Raw genomic sequence first — 12,039 nt, 5'->3', positions numbered from 1 at the left:
TTATTTTTAAAGCGTTTCTGAAATTTAAATCTGTCTTCTTACTTCTCACTCACATAATCTTATTATTTAATAAAGAACAGTTAAGTAATTAATTCTTTTACTAATTTGTTTATAGGCGGCTAAAAATACACTTACATTGAGGGATTAACTCTGTGATTCAGGTTACGCATCAGCAAGAATAGCCAGAAATGTTTGGAAGCTTATGACCTGGCCATGGCCAATTGTCTGACCACATCTAACACCACTTCATTGTCACAACTCCAAATGTTTTGGCACATATGGCACTTGTAACTTGTAAGCCATCTGTTACATTGGCAACTTCGACAGGCACTTTGATTAGATTCGCAGGTTCACAAATTCACTTTCGCAAGAGATGAAGGTTGTTTCCACGCAAAAAAGCGGGTGAATGAACTTCTTGCAACTTAGCCGGGTTAATTGCTGCATTAGGTTGGAATTTTTCCAGTTTGCACGGGCCGCTTATGCTTATAAGCCTAAAGCCCAAATTTAAAATTTTAAATTATAAGAATACATATATAAAAAAATTATTTATAAATTATTTTCGTTTCTAACTTTTTTTTCTATAGAAAAGCCTTAACCATCACCCCTTGTTTGTTCTCTTAAGGAACTCTTGCACTGGAGTTGCTCAAACTTGTGATCCGTTTCATATAACACTTGTGGAATGAGCTCCTCATACAATGATACAAACAAACAACAGTGCGTACAACAAATCATTACACCCATCGTCTGAACTTCGTCATTTTCAAAATAAAAATGGAGTGCTTTAGATTCACAGATACACATGAGACACCAAACAAAAAAAAACTGCACATCAACACAACAAAACCGTATACACGGGTTTATTCCAAGCACACGACACAGGCAACATTAATCACGCATTACATACATAAACACAAAAAGGATGATCCATTTCGTGCAGCCGGCTTGGGCCTCGCGTTCACGTCATGCTTACGTTCGGCTTGGGCTGCGGGTCTCCGATCTCTTCCCCGCGCACCACCGGCCCCTCCACCCGCGCGCCATCCGTCACGCTCGCATCTGCAAAAAAAATAATAATAATAATTTATAAATAAAATGTTTAAGAACATGTTTTTATCAATCAATTACAATAAAAACATAAAACTTTAAATTTAATGTTGAAAATTTAAATTTTGGTACATGAGCATAAGCAAAAACGAAAATGTGAAGAATTGCAAAAAGAAAACGGCTTTGTCAGGTCGTGGTGAGGTGGTGCGCGGCGGCGTGCCGGCGTGAATGGAGTACCTGTGGTGGGCTGAGCTGAATCGGAGACGCGGCTCCCGCCGGTGAGCGAGGTGACGGTCTCGCGCGCCTTGGTGAGCACCTGGGCGGGGGCCTCCCGGGCCTTGGCCATCGCGGTGCTCGGCGCCGGCACCGCGCTCCCGACGTCGTCCTTGCGCCGCTGCACCGCGCCGGAGATCGCCTGGCTGAGCTCGCGGTCCTCGTCGCCCGGACGGAGCTTGTCGGCGATGTAGCCGGTGACCGTTACGCCCTTGTCCTGCTGCGGCTGCCCGCTCGCCGGCTCGCCGCCGGCGGCGGCGGTGGTGGTGGAGTCCTGTGCGGTGGCCTGGGACCGTGGGCTGCCGGCAGACTGCGTCACCTGCTGCACCTTGCCGACCACGACCGTGCCGACGCCGGCGACCTTCTCGTACACCGTGGTGGCCAGCTTCTTGCCGTACTCCGTGGTGCCCGCCGCCGCCGACTTGATCTTGTCGGTGTAGGTCGCGCCGGACGCGGCTCCGTCGGTGGGCGTCGCGCCGGGAGCAGCGGCGCCGTGACCGCCGTCGGTCGGTGTCGCGTTCGCGTCCTTCCACTCCTCACCGCCGGCGGTGACGTCCGACACCGGCATTGGCTCCTTCGCCACGTCATCGTCTGGCTTCCCGGCGCCGACGTGCTTCGGGTGGTCGTCGGAGATGCTCATCGACTCGAAGGCGCGCACGACGGGCGTCGTGCCGATGTCCTCCCCTTCCCGCGGCGCCCGCGTCGTGGAGTGTGGCGCCGCCGGGTCCTCGACGACGGGGCCGCCGAGGTCGCCTAGCCGCACCCTCGGCGCGTCGTCGCCTTCCACCTCCTGCACCGCCGGGATCCTCGCCGAATCGTACACTGCAACCAACCAAACAAGTTTCAGACCTTTGCCGATCTGAGCAGACGACGACGACGACACACGTGGACGTGGGGAGATCAACGGAGCAGTAGCTTACTCGGCGCGCCATGGACCTCGGGGTCCGACTCCATGGCGACGGGCTTGTCCTCGACGTCCTCCTGGTACCCGCCCTGTTCCACCGCACCCATCCTCTGCGCCGCCACATCGTCCTCGCCCTCCTCGCTGCTGCTGCTTCCTCCTCCAGAGCGCTCGTCGCCCTGCTCCCCACCGCCGTTGTTCCCGCCGTGGCCGCCGGCGATGGTGTTCTTGATCTTCTTGACCTTCTCCTTCACCTTCTTGAGCACCGGCTTGTGCTGCTTCTCCTCTCCCCGGCGCATCTGCCCCTGTCCCCCCTCCTCCTCCGCCGCCGCTGCAGCAACAAACACCCACCACAACCAATCAGACGATCAGTAACCTCGCCGCCGACGACGACTCGACGGCGTTGCAGAGACAGCATCGTCGATCAATCGACCGACCACAAACACTCACCGACGTTGCGGAGGCCGACGTCCTCGGGAACGTGCCTGTTCATGACCATGGCCGGCGCGTCCATCGTCGCCGCAAGCTAGTCACTTACTACTGAAACGAATGGAATTAGCGCGCGAGGTGGAAGACGACGACGACGAGGAGATGGAGCTGATGAGGGGTGGCAATGGCGAGGCGAGGAGGATATAGGCGGGAGAAGGGGGGAGGGGTGGGTGCCACGTCGACGCACACGTGGGAGGTGGGCGGCGAGGAGGGGAGGGACGCGTGGCGATGGTTGGGTTGGGCCGGATCGCCGGAGAGGAGAAGCGACTCGAAGGTGTCCACCTATCCGGGTTGGACGCCGGCGAGGAATGATTTGATCGGAATTTGATTAAAAAAAATTCATCGGAGCCCGTCGGCGTCATGTGGCAGCGCGATCTTGGACGCGCCCATTTTTTAGCCTCTTTGGTCGCTGCTTTCGCAAGAAAAGGAAAGTGTATGTGTTGGACTTTTTTTCCTTTTTTGAGAAATAAAGTTTTCTGTTTTAGGAAATAAACCGAGGATGAAAATATTTGGACGCATGTACAACTTGAACTGTTTTATTTGGCCCATTTCAGATAATAAGATATTTTGATTTTCTATAGATTAATGCATGGGTCAAGTATTATTATATATATATGTCTATTTATTATATTTATATAAATTTAGGAAAAATAGAATATTTTATAACCGTAAATGTTAATAGTAGTTTAGTGGTGTAAGATAAGAGAGATTCATGTTTTCTTAAGAAAAAGATGCGTGTGTTAAGTTTCTTCATTTTGGGGGTTTATGTAACTGTGTTTGGGCCCATGACCTGAATGAATCTGCATCCGCGTGGTACAGTGATATTGGGCCTTCTGTGCGCCGTACGGTCCCAACTGGGCCCTGCATCTGGTGGGCCGATATCTCACCTGTGATGTGATTTGATGCAGATGGGCCGACGTGGCCCACCGCGCTCCTGGATCACCGAAGCCCACCCGGCCCAAATTCTCTGGGCCGGCCTACTCTTTCTCTTTTTCTCTATCGCAAAATCGAAAAATTTGATTTCTCTTTTTTTTGTTGACTCCCCTTCGCTACCAGAAATTTCACAGAAACATAAATCCTCATGAATTTTCTTCGGGCCTGTTTGTTTTCATTGCCAAAAGACCTTTCCAAAGTTTGGCACTACCGCTATTTGAAATGGTATGGAAAAATTATGTGGTGTTTGGCTTAATATCTTACCAAATTTTGGTAAAAGTTTTGAGGGTAGAAAGTTAGGAATTACCAAAAGTAGATAGGGATGTATTGTCAATGGTATATTTAGTTTGTTTATTTACCAAATTTTGACAAATCCAAAATATAGAAAGGTTGAAAATGGTAATAAAATTTTGGAATATATGGAGTAATAAACAAAACCGAACTTGATTGTATTCATTCTGCCCCTGAAAGGACAAACACGAACTATTCAAAATTTAGAGACCATGATTGCGGTTTGGCATTATAATCCCAACTGGCAACAGCTAATCAACTTAGGGCATATTCGATCTCAAGCCACGTCAGCAGAAAAAACACCTCATACAAATCAGTCTTTTAAATTGATTCTTCATAATTACATGCTAATTAATTTTCCGTTCATGTTTCATCTTAATTATCAGTGCCTCTTATTAGAGTTAGCACACGTACAAAGCAAATTTTCTGGTTGTCTCCTCGTTTTATGCAACGAGAGTCGATGTTTTGCTGACTTCATGCAAAACAACCACTTTTCTCTCTTCTATCCTCTCTCTTCCACGTCAGTGAGTATGCATCAATAAAGACGGTAATGAAAGTACTTTGTACATGTCCTTACAGTGCCAAAGGGAATAATGCACGAGATTTGCTAACACTGTTAATTGGATCCAAATTAAGTACTATAGCATAGTAGCCACCGGGCTTTTATATATGTAATCATGACAGTGCCAGAAAGCATGGGAACACAATGATATTTTTCCACTTCATATCACAAGATATATTTTTCTCACTTATCTTTTTCTTAAATTTAACTTTATAGAAAAACATAAAAATTTTAAAATATATTATAATATAAAATAGAGTGAGTATTAAATCCGTACCAAACGACATAGTAAACATGTGTAAAAAGGTATACAGCCAAACCAAACATATATGCGCCCAAGTATGGAGAGTCTATAGGTGATTGTTTGGGTTAACGACATATTTGCAAACACAGAGTAAATTGTAAATAAATTTATTACATGAGTGTTCTCTGTGATCTAAAAGATAAGGCTGAAGAATAAATTACAATGAAATAACCTCAAAATTAGCTCCAAATTTAAGTTTGAATATTTAAAATAATCATAAAACATATATACACAAAAAAGGAAAATACAAGGGTGTGTGTCTTTTTTTTTTGCATGCAACAATTATACATGAGTTTGCAATAAATTACTCCCTCCACATTTTAATGTTGAATTTTTGTTATATATTTGATTATTTGTCTTATTTTTTTTGCATATTTGTAAAAAATTATAATTAAAATACATTTGACAATAAATCTAACCATAAAAAAAATAACTACATAAAATTTTTTTGAATTAGATGAATAGTAACATGGGTAAAAAGGTCAATGATATGATGTCATCCATTGTAATACGGATGTAGTACTTCACTCCTCAGGAACTCATCCATAATCGAGACGGCCGGATACTGATTTCCAATACAGAAAGAAACAATAACGGAGCTCTCATGGATGCCTAACTTAACTGCTTGGACGGGTGTTGCTTATTTGGTGCAGGAGCCACGTCGATCTTGATTGATGCTGTTCTTGTTGTGATCCAATTAATTTGGCAGAGATAGACCACCGCTGCCCGCACGTGCGTATGCTCTTACGGTTTGATAATTCTTATTATTTCGAACAACATACGGTTTTCCTAAAAAATATGTTTGATTATGCTTTTTATAGATATATAAAAGAACAAATAATTATTTACTTTTATTAAATACTCTTCAAAATCATCTATACATGTTATTCTATTGTTTTCAAAGTAAATATTTTAAAAGTTATTAATACAATTTTAAAAATTTGATCACCATCTTCTTTCTTATCTAAAATGACAAGAATTCACTCCATCTTTTCAACCTTAAATTTGGCGCTAAGTTTAAAGTTTTTCACTAAAATTTATTTTTCAGTCTTAACTTTTAGATTGCTAAGAAAAAAAGTATATAAAAAAATTATTCATAAATATTTTTTTTATTTATAAATACTTTATTTGGTTTTTTCCAATCGCCCCACGGAAACGGAGGAAGTCCATACATATCGATCCACTGCTCCTAGTCAAAGAGACCCATACGACGACATGCACGCACTTGAGCATCCATATCTCTTTCTTCTCCGTTCGTTAGTTCGTTCATTCATTCATTCATTTTCGTCTTAATTTGTTTGGCTAATTAAGGAGATCATGCAGTCAAAAGCACGCTCGAGCGAGCTCGTAGGGCCAGATAGTCGCATGTGTACGTTCTTGTTGGATGCCTAACATGAAATCACGCGCTTCACGTTCCCATGAAGTAACATGTTTTTAACGGCAGAGACCCAAATTTAAATATTAAAACTTAAAATTTAAAATTGATTTTAGAGTTTTTTACCATAGTTTATTTTTGGTACTTACTTCTAGATTGCTAGCACAAGTGTATAAAAAACCTATTATAAATTAATTTTTAGTTGTTAATAAGTTGTTTTGTTTACGCTAGATAGAACCATAGGCACGACGTGGTCGATCTTCAATAAAATGGGAATCCCCCGGCCCTTCCATTCCGGTGGAACTCGAGAGCATGTGTGTCAAGGACACAATGCTACCTCTGGATAGAAAGAATGAATAACACAGAGAGAGACGTGCAGTCTTGAGATGAAAACATTGCCCTTCTACCCCCAATATATGGAAACAGTTTTTAACACAGGGGCATATGTACATCCTTATGCTTACATGTCATTTAAATAGTCATTAAAAATATGAAAAAATTGATAAGATAGATTAATATGAGTTATATCACTCCACAAACATGCAAGTTTAAATTCAACTTCTACAAGTTGTAGCAAAAAAACAAACAAAACTGAAACTAAGTGTACGCATATCCATAATTATTTTCGTTATTTTTGCTACAACTTATAGAAGTTGAATTTAAATTTGCATGTTGGTGGACTGATATAGCTCATATTGATCTATCTTGTCAAATTTTTTTCATATTTTTGATGACTATTTAAATGGCATGTAAGCAACGGGTGTATGTACACCCGTGTGCTAAAAAACTGCTTCCCCAATATATGCTCAATTGTACCGGTTTCTTCTCCACTTAATTATGAGTGAAAGTGTTCAGGTGGTGCAGCTCCCTTGACTCTTCGTAAGAAAATTACTAGGTGCATTTACAAGATAATGCTAATATTTTACTCATAAAATTTCATATTGCGTTCATCTAAAAAAATATTAGACATCAAGATTACACTGGTCTTGCATGTTGGTGGACTGATATAGCTCATATTAATCTATCTTGTCAAAAATTTTTTATATTTTTAATGACTATTTAAATGACATGTAAGCAACGGGTGTATGTACACCCGTGTGCTAAAAAACTGCTTCCCCAATATATGCTCAACTGTACCGGTTTCTTCTCCACTTAATTATGAGTGAAAGTGTTCAGGTGGTGCAGCTCCCTTGACTCTTCTTAAGAAAATTACTAGGTGCATTTACAAGATAATGCTAATATTTTACTCATAAAATTTCATATTGTGTTCATCTAAAAAAATATTAGACATCAAGATTACACTGATCTTCTCACATAGAAGTCCAAAGTTGAATAACTTGTATTGTGAACGCATATATCTGCAGTACCAAAGTTATTGGGGCCATAAAAAAATTATTAGGTATAAAAAATACACTCTCCTTAGAAAGAAGTCTAAAATTGAATAACTTATATTGGAAACCCATGCATATATCTGCCCTAAGTATATGATACGAGAGAGATGATTTTAAGCATACATAAATTTTATAAATGAACTAAGAAACTTGTTGGAGATATGTTTTCCAGCATAATTCTCAAAATTCAAATGTAACGATCAATTTTAGCCACCTTTTAGAGACCTGATAATTTCTGGCCGTGTCTAAATTAATGACAGCTCGTTGCGTAGACTTAGGCACCCAGCGAGAATAAATAAATAACACTTTTGCTATTGACCAAACGTTTGATTTTTTATTTATCTGTCAAACAAACGTGCAATTCATGGGGGCTTGGAGGGAGGGCGTGTACGCATGAGATTTTTGACTTACGTGCACGTCTTTATATTATCATTCAACAACCATAACCACATTTAATTGATGAAATTAAAATTTTTAAACATTTGATCACTGTGCTATACGGACCCAAGAATAATCCCATACAGTAATCAGCATTGGGGACCATATATGCTCGTCTTGTTTTCGTGTTCAGCTGGCCTTGGATGCTCTAAATTGTCACGATGGTAATCGATCGAGCGTTGCGTGCATCTGCTGCTAATGGTTGCTTGCGTGCTTCGATTCTCAGATGCAATCCATTCCACTCGCCAAGATTGCATCTCCGTTCTGAAAATAATCTGAAATTTATCTTTGTCTCCGTTCTGCTTAAATTCATGCGAAACTTTGGCAGTGAAAACCGGCAAAACTAACCACACCGGACTGTTGGTTGGTTTTGATGATTTGTGATGAATGAGATCGAGATGCACCGATTTCAGACATTAACTTCGGACGTTGTCGGTAGGGAAAATTTCAGGTACGTGTCATTCACATTAATGAACTGTCATTCCAGTTCGAGACAACAGTTGCTGCCATCAGTTTTCTTTTCTTTCTCTCACTTTTAAGGAGAGAACCCTGATTAATTCTTGGCACGAGTGATTGAGGTGGAGGATAAATTTTTACATTGATAATAAAATTCATTCAAAGCTTTATTTCAAATAACAGAATGACCGCTTCACGAAATTCTGTTTAGATATGATACTTATAAACATTTGATATTATATAATACTAACTGATATCGTCGATACCACGTGACGAGGACAGCATGGAGGGAGAAGCACGGCGCAGGCACATAGGGGAGACAGCGTAGGTGGCGCAAATACAGGGGAGAGCGGCGGCGGCGGAGTGTGTGGCTTCTTCCGTTCAAACAGACATTCGTTCTAAAGTATTTCTGTTCAAATAAGGTATAATCAATGGAATAAGCGTATCTCAATTGATTACATTATTAGTATGATAGAACATATCTATTGTATTTAAATTCTAGATTTTATACGGATACTTATATTTACCGTTAACTATTCTTTCATCGATAGTCGATGGACCTGTTGATAAACGAAACATTCACTACGAATTTCTAAGTTTTCGTATAACCAAAGTCGGTCTTCGAAAGTGCTCATAAAATTACGACGTACCCACTATAAACACACATATTTGCATCGTTATTATTTAGTGGAAATTAGAAAGCTATAGCCAATTATTAGAGAGTGGCAAAGAGGTGCGAATTACATAGGCTGCCACTGCCTACGGCTTCCCGCCTATATATACCCGGCACGTTCATGCCTTCTTCCAGTGCACCATCACACTCGCCAAAGTACTAATCCAACTGCATCGATCGTTCGCATCAAGCACTCGATCGTGCACTGGCCATGGCGAAGTGGGCGGCGGTGACGGTGCTGCTGCTGGTGGCGGCGGCGATGGCAGCGCCGGCGCCGGCGGCGGCGCAGTGCAACGCGGGGCAGCTGGCGGTGTGCGCGGGCGCGATCATCGGCGGGTCGGCGCCGTCGGCGTCGTGCTGCTCCAACCTGCGGGCGCAGAGGGGTTGCTTCTGCCAGTACGCGCGCAACCCGGCGTACGCCTCCTACATCAACAGCGGCAACGCGCGCAAGACGCTCTCCTCCTGCGGCATCGCCATCCCGCGCTGCTAGGCAGCTGGGCCGGCCTCGCCGGCGCCGGCGCCGGAGACGACGATGGCGCGACGCGGTGGACTTGCTCTCTGTGTGTGCATGCTCGGTATATATAACGGTGTACGTGCGCTTGAATAAATTTGGATGTGTGCTATATATTTGAATCAAATTAATAATGTTTATCGATTGATTTCGCGCGTGTTTGACCGATCCAATTGGTGTCCTTTCGGTATGAAAGTGTAAGTTCCGAGTTTGAAAACATGTTACGGAAGATAAATCGAGCAAACATACTCTTTCGGTCCCGAAATGGGTTACTATTTTGTTTTAAAAAAATTGTTCAAATAAGTTACTATTTAAGAACTTAATGAAAAAAAACCATAGTAATTAGGAGCATCGATCCATAATTACTATGCTTGTTAGAAGTTAAGTTAGCACATCTTTCGATCACCAAAAAGATAATAAACAGGAGCATAGAGGTTATTTAAATGAGTATCATTTTTCAATTTGATCAAAGTAGACACTTATTTTGAACGAATGGACTATGAATATAAAAGAGATTGAGTGAAAACTCTAAAAAATTTGTAACAGATGTTCTCGTATCAACAAATCATTAACACTTAAAACCTTGGTTTGGAAAGATAACATAGGGGTGAAGTTCTCGGGAACTAAGCTTAAATATTGTCTATAAAATCGTACGGACTCAATCCTTGCTTTGATTTTTGTTGTTACGAAGTTATTCATCTTATTTTCTTAAAAAATATATTTATTTTGTTGTGATTTATTTTATATCTAAAAGTTATTTAAGCACAATATATTGTTGAATATTTGCACTTACTTTTCTAACCAGACAAATGATCGAACGTCGAGTCGAAATGGCAAAACGTCACACATTAAAACAGAGAGGTACTACAATAATAAATACCACTAAACATGTGTTAACATGGAGTTAAGCTGGGTCTCATTTGGAATGCATAAATTTGACATGTACGGTACTTCAAACTCACAAGATTGGTTCAACTCTTACCAAATTTGTATTACAAACTATAAGGAAACAACACCATTACAAGAAAAAGAATATTTCTCCCTTCTTCACAAAATATACTAACTTCTAGCATTCAAATTTTGTTTTAAAATATAGTAACCCTTTTACCTACATTCTTTTCTCAACCAATAAAAATGTTTCAAATATAAAATTTCTCTACCTAGTTGATTCTCTTAATCAATTACAATATTCCTCCATTTTAACTTACTCTTTTAATACACATGATCAACTCTAAAAAATCTTAATGCTTCTTCAGAACACACAAGTTTTACAACATTTTCACATGAAAAAATTAAATTCCTCTTTTTTATAAAAAACTCAAAATCAAAGAAACATTTAAAGTTAGAGCTAGAAATGCCAACAATCACATGCCAGGATGAGCTGTAGGAACTAGGAACAGGGTCCTAGATACATGAATATGTGATGATTCGAACCAATATTTTGACCACGACGAAACATGGCAAACAACGCGCAGACAACGACACATTTGCAGCTTTAGCTTGAGCAGCTAACACCTCGTCTTTTATCACATTTTATTTTAGCTTTGGCTTTTAAATCAATAGGAATATGTATATAAAATTTTTATTCATAAAATATTTTTCGTTTACAAATATTTTTCTAGCTTATTTCTTTCGGAAATCAAAATATGACGTCCATCGTATCAAAATAACACTCTCCAGCTAAGTTATATCAGTACTCCGATTCTGTCCAAACCCATTGCGTTTATTTGGGAGAGTACTGTTCTTTTCTGTAAAGCATTCAGAGTGCCATTCAAGACCAAACAGATTAGCCAGAGGATTGATGAGCCCTATTTAATAACCTCATCTGCCCGAATTTATTTGCTAGTACATCTGCTGTTTCCGTCCAACGTTCGGACAGGGACCAGGAAAGCTGTTGTCATGTCCGAAACGGCACGGCACAATTGGCATGGCAGCAGCCAACCCCGTCATCAAATTCTAGTGCTGGGTACAGTAGAAAGGAAATAAGTAAAACCGTTTTCAATGGTATTTTGTACTCTATCCATTTTTTGTTTTAGGTGTTAATCAAGGGGGGGTGATGGTTTGGCGGAAAAAAACTAATCGGTATATGTATAAATAAAAAATAATTTATAAATATAACTTTTGATATATGTACTTATAGCAATTTAAAAACCAAGAGAGAAAAATAGACTTTGGTGAAAAAATCAATTGAAAATAAAATTGAAAAGATAGGAGTGCACACTCACGGCACCCGTATCGATATAACAAATCTGTTAATTACCAAAGTACATGTAACGATGGAGTTTGCTGTTGAGAGAAACTCTCAGCAAATATTCTCGTCCGCAGATCTGAGTGTCGAAACCTAGAATTCATATTTATCATGGATTGTTTAAGTGTAAGGTCTTTGTCCAACGCAGGATTT

The 12,039-nt window shown here is 40.8% G+C and overlaps 2 protein-coding genes across 2 annotated transcripts; one reads left to right on the top strand and one right to left on the bottom strand.

The window, feature by feature from the left end:
• Positions 1–647: 647 nt before the first annotated feature.
• LOC102710626 lies at positions 648–2,752 on the bottom strand. The gene is made up of 4 exons (XM_040528423.1): positions 2,666–2,752; positions 2,235–2,546; positions 1,279–2,136; positions 648–1,053 (listed from the first exon to the last, which is right to left on the bottom strand). Exons 1-4 carry the CDS (start codon positions 2,727–2,729, stop codon positions 956–958), a joined length of 1,332 nt encoding a protein of 443 aa, XP_040384357.1. The 5' UTR covers positions 2,730–2,752; the 3' UTR covers positions 648–955.
• Positions 2,753–9,242: 6,490 nt separating this feature from the next.
• Positions 9,243–9,882, top strand: LOC102717930 (non-specific lipid-transfer protein 2P-like). The gene has a single exon (XM_040528337.1). It carries the CDS (start codon positions 9,339–9,341, stop codon positions 9,615–9,617), a length of 279 nt encoding a protein of 92 aa, XP_040384271.1. The 5' UTR covers positions 9,243–9,338; the 3' UTR covers positions 9,618–9,882.
• The last annotated feature ends 2,157 nt before the right edge of the window (positions 9,883–12,039 follow it).

This window comes from Oryza brachyantha, chromosome 10 (genome assembly GCF_000231095.2).
Source record: "Oryza brachyantha chromosome 10, ObraRS2, whole genome shotgun sequence".
Taxonomy (NCBI): domain Eukaryota; kingdom Viridiplantae; phylum Streptophyta; class Magnoliopsida; order Poales; family Poaceae; genus Oryza; species Oryza brachyantha.
This window is presented reverse-complemented; position numbering and strand designations above follow the sequence as displayed.